Raw genomic sequence first — 8,398 nt, 5'->3', positions numbered from 1 at the left:
TCTAGTTTTCCATTGTGTACATCCATGGAAGGGTGACTGACAGCTCAACTATCGTGTACTATCAAAGGAAAAGACAGCTTTGTAATGAGGCTGCTGGTAAGAAGATGGAGCTGTTAACTTTTTCAGTAATGCTAAGTCTATCATATATCTATATATATATATGGTTATTGATTTTTTGATGACATGTTTCTACTCTCTACCATTCAAGGATTTGATATTATCTGCAGTGGACATTGACAGCAAAACTGAAGATCTTGCTTGAAACATTTCTAGACCCTTGAAGCTCTTTATTGTTGAGTCTATACCTTCCATGCTAAGTTAGTTCATATTCTACTTTATTATTATTATTTTTGTTTGACACATATTCTACTTTATTTGATATTTCATAACATATTATTAAATGAATGGACAAAACAATATCTATATTTTAGAATTAAGTAAGAATAGATTCTTGTTGAGACAATTTTGCCAGGTGAATAATATGGGTCTGATGGGTACTTTAGAATTAAGTAAGAATAGATTCTTGTTGACACAGTTTTGAAATTGCGTGTTGAGGAATCATTTTATGGCATAAATTTATCCCTAGAGTCGTTCAATATGTTTTTCCATCAAGACCTCAAATAATTGCTCGTGAGAGTGCTTTTTTATATGTGGAGAACAAAATCTTCTTGAAGGTAGTTCCTTTCATTAGCCATGAAAGAATGCTCCATGGATGAATGTTCCTTACATTTAGTTTACAATGTTTTTAATAGAATAGAATTATGCTTATCTCAGATATCTTATATGGTTGTTTACTTGTCTGGTGAAATTATAGGAATCTTGTTGCTTCTATGTATGTACCATCGGTTGTATATACTGTAAGAATTGTTTCCATTGGTACATGCTTTACTGTTCGAATGTCAATAGCTGTATTTGGTTTCTTTGCAGATTCTTTCCAGATAAAGCTGATTCATTGGCTCTAGAAATTGTCAGCGAGCTTGTTCAGGTGATTCATGGATTGGCCTACTGTCTCCGGACTTTACTTTAAAAAATAAATGTAATCTAAATGTTGTTTATCTATATAAAAGATAACATACTTGTGTATATATATGTGTGTATTAAAGTCATCTAGGAGAACACAATCAGCATTAAATAAAAAACCAGAGCAAACATGCAAAGGGAACAAAAATGCTATTTGGTTACCAAATTGCAAAGACATTGTTGCGATGTCCTTTTCAAATGCCTCTGTTCACAGACATCCTAGGTATTTTCTGTAGGCAGGAGCTAAAAATTCAGACATGCCCTGTTGTCTTTGCATCTTTTTTCCGGTGGGCCGAAAGCTTGCATGTATAAGGTTCTCCATTTAAGTACCATTTTTGTAAATTAAAACATCGATATTGTTTTGTCCATAACAAAGGTACGCAGAATTTCTCCTTTGTTGCCTTACTGACTTGTTACCCATCTAAAATGAAATGAAGAGTTTCTTTCAAATGCAAGTGTTTTAAAATTTTGAAGTTATTTTAGGAAACTTCTCGTTAAGATGTTGCCTTTTTTTGTATTTCTTGATTTCCCATTTTGTACCATTCTTACTTCTTTAATCCATACCTCATATCATGAAATGGTGCAATACTTGATTTTATATAGACAAGTTCTCTGGGTTTTTGGGGTTCTTGTTGAGTTGTTTCCATTTTGAGGTTGGAACTTTTGTAATGCCCCGTGAAGATTTAAACTTTATTTTTTCTACTATTTGGAGTAGTCGGGTACAATACATAAAAAAAACAAGCTTACTGGAGATAATAGAAATTAATGGATTGAGCAGGCTACTGTGAACGGAAATCTTGATTATCATCTCGATTCTCAGCAATTAATGGATTGAGCAGGCTGCTGTGGCCTTGGAATCCAATGAAATATGTTAAGACCTGATTGTGCTGGTCAATTATTGATGGTTGTTAACTTGTTTTATCCAATTATGCTCTTGTTCTTTATCAGCTTTGAACTAGACTAAATTTGGAATCAATGAAATATGTTAAGCGATCTGTGACCATGAGAAAGACACACATTAACCAAGGAAGAGGGAGATCCAAGAAGGCTTAGTTGTTGTATCCATTTAGGAAAGCACTTGTACTGAACACCGAGCACTCATATATCTAACATCTGATCTCATTTCAGTATGTCATTTGGTTTGATTATTAATTTTAGGTGGATTCCTTTTCCTCCCACGAACTTCTGTTTATCTTGTTTTTCGTGCTATTTCTTTCATAGATAAAAGATTTGTGATGATTTCAAAAACTTTTGTTAAATGTTCAAAGGTGTATCAGTAATATTAGAAGTTTGAATAGTAATTTTCTCTATTTTATTCGCATGTGTTTTGGTGAGAGTATCAAATTTGTATTTGCGTTTGTTTGATATGCTCACCTGCTGTTTTTTTTGAGGATGCAGAAAACAAATATTAATCTAGCGAGAGAAAGACTTATCTAAACAAGTTGTTTCCATGAGCAATATTGGAGTTGATCCCAAGCTTGATCAGTTTATGGTCTCCTCTCTTCCTAATTTCATTTGTTTCAAATCAAATAATAAATTAATCAAACATATATCTTCAATCTTAATTACTTTTATTTCGTTTAATTAATTTAAAGAAATATATCATTATGTTTTGCTCAAGTACAAAACGGATCTGTCAAGGCCTTACGATGAAGCCACCACTTTTCTTAACAACATTGGAACCCAACTCAGCAATCTTTGTAAAGGTATGTTGGTTCGTTTATTCAATATTAATAAGTTTGATTTTCTTCTTCTTAGCTTTCGATAGGAATTATATTTGAATAAATAGTACTAATATAATTTGTTCTTTTAGAATTAAGATAGTAGTGGTCTTTATCTCTGAAAATGGACATTATATTAATTCCAAGAATATTGACCGGTTGCAAGTAAATCAATCTTGAGCTTAATAAAAAATCAACCTACACTTGATTCATTCATTCTGAACATATAAATTTTTGTAGTACTGAATGTAGCCTCAATTGAACACTATTAAATTAAGAAAGAATTGACAGATGGATCGGAGGCCAATTTAATTTCTATCCTTGTGTGTATGCTAATAGTATATTTTGACGTGACTTTGAGCAAGGCCTGTGTTGTTCTCTTTCCTCTTAAACCTTAAATAAAAAAGTTAAGGTTGTCTTCTGCACGTCAAATTTTGGCAATTGTACGTGTTTTGAGCTAGTTAATTATAATTAAGTATCGCGGGGGTATATATTGATCATAATTGCAGTAAATGATTTTGTTATATAAAGATTTGCCATTTCATAAGGATATCTTGATTGGGTAGTTAGTCGTGACGGTGAATTATTTGTACTCAAACTATGTTTCTAACATCCCTTAATTATCTTAGTGCATGTATAATATAAGTGTCTTGCTTTTCTGAAAATTCATGTTTCCAAAAACTTTTTTTTTTGAAATGTTGTTTCCAAAACTTAAAGATGCAATTTACTGATTAGAAAAACGTATACTGATGTGTTCTTGAGAATACGTACAACTACAAATCTATTCCTTTAGGTATATTGATGTTTAAAATTATGTCTCAATAGGGAGAATACGGCTACAACTCCCATTTGGATTGATTTTGTATACATCTTGAGATTGTTCAGCTTGGGATTGTTCTGCTTAGGATTTGGCCTTGTAAAGAAAAAAATGCATATTTTTTAGGGTAAATTAATCAATCCTTGGTTGCTGTAGATTTTGAAATTAAAGGTGCTAAACTTCGGTTCTATATATTTTTAATTGTTGCTAAATTGTGTTCTGATTTTTTAAACATTTTGTATTTTAACTTTTTTTTTATTTTGCTGAGTGTGGGGATGCTTAGTTGATTGGACAGACAAACAGAAGAAGATGGATGTGGTTTTCATGAAGAATTTCTATTTAGGAAAAAAATCGATACGATTTCAAGTTTATTCAAGATATTAGCATAGATTTATTTTCATGTGTGGATGATTAGGATTCAAATTTTGAATATCAAGTAATTTATAATACTGAAAAATTGTACATTATATTTTATTTTCAAATTTTGAGCAATTTATAATATTGAAAATTGTATTTTTTTTTTTTTATACATGAAAAAAGACAAGGGTGAAAAACTCTTGTTAAAGAGGTTTTTAAAACTGATGCTAAAGATCCTGTAGTTAAAAGTGCAATAAAAAGACAACAGTTAAAAACCGTTGTCTTTGTGAGCCAACGACAACGGTTTTTCATCATTGTAAAACCGTTGTCGTTGGTTAAAAAAGACAACGGTTTTTAACCGTTGTTGTTGACCGCATTTTTAACAACGAATGAGATCAAAAAGGGAGTGGAATGATGATGACCGGGCACTCTCTTGGATCTCATGGTTTGGCCCTTTCACTTGGCACGTAAACAGACTGGTGAAAGCAGGATCTATTTGTCAAACCTATAAAGTACGGAACTTTTAGACGCTTGGGGCGCCTATCACCGGGGTTTTTATGCAGATAAGTATTCTTGTTGGAACGTTCATACATAATTAATGGAATGTTTAGAATATCTCCATTCCCTGAGAAAAAGATCCTGTCAATATCGATATAAATGATCTTTCCCCCACGTTGTGCTATAGCAAGAGCCCCTGAATCTAGAGCTTCTTATCGTTCCAACCCAGTTCCAACAATGCATTTCTCGGACCGCCTTCACAGCAGGGACTATGAGACCCGATTAAGCGTAGGAATTAGTGCTGGAAGCCCTAGTAGTAAGCAGAAAATAAAAAGTAGCCCCAAGCTTATGAATAAGCTCAAGATAGCCAAGATGGATGGAGTAGGGCTAGTCTAAGACAAGACAGACCGATCTCTATTCTCCTGCTCGCGTTTACAAGGTTTCCCACTTAGCTTTAACATCGGTTTCAGACCCCCTTTTAACAACGTTTTTTCATCCTTGTCTATTAGCTTTTTTATTGTAGTGCGGCGTGGAGACTACCGTTACGTGGCCGAAACTTTGATGCGGCAGTGGCTGGTCAGAATACATAATGGGCACGGGTGCGACAGCAAACCATGGATAACATGACTTGCGAGGAGGGCTAGATTGACCGAAATGAACTTCCCATTTAATAATTAATAATTAATAATAATTTAAACAACACAACACATATCAGCTTAGGAGTTTCTTTAATTTTTTTTTTTTTTTGGATCATTGCTTAGGAGTTTCTACCCACAACCGACTGCGTAAACCTTGTAGAGAATCATGCATTGTCGCTCCCAAACCGGCATTTCAAACATGACAACGATGATCGCTTTCGACCCCGCGCGCATCAAATAACAATAAAACGGAATGGAAAAACAGAGAAAATGATCAACCAAAAAATGTATAGCAGCTGGAATACAACAGCACCAAAGAAATGGAAACGGAAACGTAAAGACTTACGTTTGATGGCAGGATTAAAAATGCAAGAAATTAAGAAGAAGACAATTAAGAGGTATGCATGAGACAATTAACTCTCATCATCTTTAATATTAACACAAGGAGAAAATGGTGATTACACAATTAAACTCACACTTTTAATATATTTATTTTTATTTATTTATTTATAATTATAATTATAATTTATATTTATATATGTAATAATAGATATTTAAATCGTAAATCATAGATCTGGTTATATTAACAATTTGAACATCAATATTCATAAAAAATATCGATAAATTTTAGATCTTGCTAAATTTTTATTAAAAAAATTGTGTTGTGTTATTTCAAGAACATAAATATGAAATTATAAGATTTTGCTACTTCAAGACCATCAATTTTAAATTAAATATTGCTACTTCATGAGTATTTGTATAAAACTGAAAGCATTAGCATAAAATAAACTGTGTTATTTTGAGACTATCAATATGAAATCTAAATATCGTTCTTATTCGAGAGCATCTGTACAATGTCTAAAAATAAAAGTTATTTATGAGTTTTACCTATAAGAACACTCGTGCAGATGACATTTTATAATTTAAAAGAGTAGAAAAAGATAGAAATGAATAAATAATTCAATCAATATTTTATTTCTCACCCAAACACACCCATTTATAAGATACAGTTGAGTGTTGCATGTTTGGAAGGATTACACTAATGGAAACTATTCACATAAATATTATCAATCATTGTCATCTAGAAATCCAACCATTTATAACAAGAAAGAAGTTTATAGAAATTTTGTGTTTTTAACTTTTAAATGTGATACAATAGGCACCCTGATATCACTCCCGCTAAGAATATGAAATATTAAAACTTGAATCATAATAGTCATAAATCCTTTTATTCTTTTAAAACTTCTACTGTTTTAATGATACAGAAAAGTTTAATATTACAATACATGTTAAAGGCGGAACTAAAACAGATATGATCAAGGTATAAGGAAGTAAATCCTAGAGTTGAGGCGAACCTCGTCATCTGATAAATGGGATTCCAGAAAAAGTTTGATCAGTGTATTCCTCATACTCCAATCCAAAAAACTGTCTCAAGAAGAACTCCTCGTATGGTATTCGCTGCTGGAAAAAATGCCAAACGACGAATGCAAATGCCACAGTTGATAGAGGATTACAAACCATGATTTGAGTACCAACGGACCAAATCAAGAAGCCGCAATAACTTGGATGCCGAAGGTACCTATATACTCCATTTGTTACCAATACATGATGCTCCTCGTGATGAATCTTTATGAGATGAGTAAAGGACCTACCAGCTGTAATTATAGCCAGCTTTCGTATAATTTCTCCAAAAACCACCATGGTGAGGCCTATGTTGCTTAGTAACCAGTGCTCCTTCAGCCCAGGGAAAAAATAAATTTCGACCAAATACTCTATCAAGGAAAATACCATTGCCAATATGTAGTTTTTGCTGATTAAAAGAGACTTGAGAGTTACATTGTTTTTCCCATGAATGTTAATGGCAAGAATATATTCAGAACAATGGAAGAAGATTATGGCGAAGAACATTTGCAATAACTGCCGGCACAGTGTGAAGAAGATGGTATCTGTCATTTTTCGAAACTCAAATAAGCAAATTTTTCCTCAAAAGATAAATAGAACTCAGGTAGTGAGTCCCTCAAACAAGGAAATTTGGGCAGGTTACGTTGGAGTTTTCATCACACCTGGAATCATTGCAGAAAAGCAAGATATTAGCGATGGAATCCACGGCTCTATCTCATCGTAAATATGTTTTATTAGCAACATTCCTGCACATAGCATAATCCGAAAACGAGAATGGTTGGTAAGCTATATCCAAATAAATGTCTGAACACTTTGATAGTGATCATAAATCTGATGTTGTGGTAAAAAATTCAAAATAACCTACAAACTGCAAGAGTTAGTAGTTTTCAAACAAAACGTGGAAGCACCATTTGTTCTCAACTTATTCCTTTTTCCCAAGAACATAATAAAAACTTTCTTTCCTTGAAAAGTACAAAAAATCAATATTAAAATTGGATTGGCATTCTTGTAATCCACAGTTCCACTTGATACAAACCATAAACCAAGTGCCATACATACCCCGGTTGAAGGCTTTTACAGTACATAGGACACACAGTAGTATATGAGCACAAGGTTTGGGAAAGATTTATGCGGGCAAGCAGGATAAGTTAATGACCAAACTTATCATCATCTCGCTTGCACATATACAGCAGGATGAAAGAAAATATGAAAGAAAATATTTGAAACCCCCAATTCGCAAATGGAACCAAATTAGGGAAACATTTCTGCACAACATAAATGAACATGGTTATCGTCTCATAGCCTCGGGAAAAAGCAAGGCTTTCACCATTGAAAGCATAAACAAATCTGAATAATAGGTTTTTTCCCCATAAAAGAGAGAAAAACTCAACTCGAACTCACCATCACCAACATTCGATTGCAACATGGACCACAAAATACTATAGACTGAGAGAGTATTTCAGTTCAAAAACAAAAAATCCACAAAAATTCAACTCGAAATGTATGCTGCAGATCAAAGACAGATACTCACCATCTGCTGTGGGGAGGCGCCGACGAGAGTACTGCTCCGAGGTTTAGGCGGCGGCTAGCCATCTAGGTTGGAATCTCGATAATTTTGGGATTAATTATTATTTATATATTTTATTTTGGGAAAATTAATTTTCGCTCATCATGTATATTTTTTTTTTCGGATTTGGTCATCTATTTTCTTTTATTTATAAATTTAAAAAAAATTGGTATTAATTTGCCATTTGGAATTTTTTATCTTTATTATTATTGTTGTTATTATTTTTTAGAGAATCTTTACTTTTGATAACATGGAGATGATGCTTATCTACAAATAATCGATAGAGTATCTCGTTTAAATTTAATGACTTAAATTAAACAACTTACAACCATTTCATTCAAATTTAATGCATTTAAACCAATCAAACAACTATTTTTAA

The 8,398-nt window shown here is 32.7% G+C and overlaps 1 protein-coding gene across 2 annotated transcripts; it reads right to left on the bottom strand.

Annotated features, from left to right (window-relative positions):
• Nucleotides 1-6,264: 6,264 nt before the first annotated feature.
• Nucleotides 6,265-8,118, bottom strand: LOC140875266 (protein-S-isoprenylcysteine O-methyltransferase A-like). 2 transcript variants are annotated; one of them, XM_073278920.1, is made up of 3 exons: nucleotides 7,984-8,079; nucleotides 7,115-7,198; nucleotides 6,265-6,997 (listed from the first exon to the last, which is right to left on the bottom strand). In XM_073278920.1, the coding sequence occupies exons 2-3, from the start codon at nucleotides 7,194-7,196 to the stop codon at nucleotides 6,411-6,413; spliced, it is 669 nt and encodes a 222-aa protein (XP_073135021.1). In that variant the 5' UTR covers nucleotides 7,197-7,198; nucleotides 7,984-8,079; the 3' UTR covers nucleotides 6,265-6,410. The 2 variants fall into 2 exon arrangements, with proteins under 2 accessions (XP_073135021.1, XP_073135022.1); XM_073278921.1 differs by lacking the exon at nucleotides 7,115-7,198 and having other exon boundaries at nucleotides 6,265-7,114; nucleotides 7,984-8,118.
• Between the last annotated feature and the right edge of the window lie 280 nt (nucleotides 8,119-8,398).

The sequence above is a fragment of the Henckelia pumila genome, chromosome 1, assembly GCF_033568475.1.
Source record: "Henckelia pumila isolate YLH828 chromosome 1, ASM3356847v2, whole genome shotgun sequence".
In the NCBI taxonomy this organism is placed as follows: domain Eukaryota; kingdom Viridiplantae; phylum Streptophyta; class Magnoliopsida; order Lamiales; family Gesneriaceae; genus Henckelia; species Henckelia pumila.
This window is presented reverse-complemented; position numbering and strand designations above follow the sequence as displayed.

Bases quoted from the DNA above. Each gene is read 5' to 3' on its own strand.
- LOC140875266 (XM_073278920.1), bottom strand. From the start codon at position 7,196: ATGTTGCTAATAAAACATATTTACGATGAGATAGAGCCGTGGATTCCA. The intron at 6,998-7,114 runs GTGTGATGAAAA...GAAAAATGACAG, and splicing joins CTTTTCTGCAATGATTCCAG to ATACCATCTTCTTCACACTG.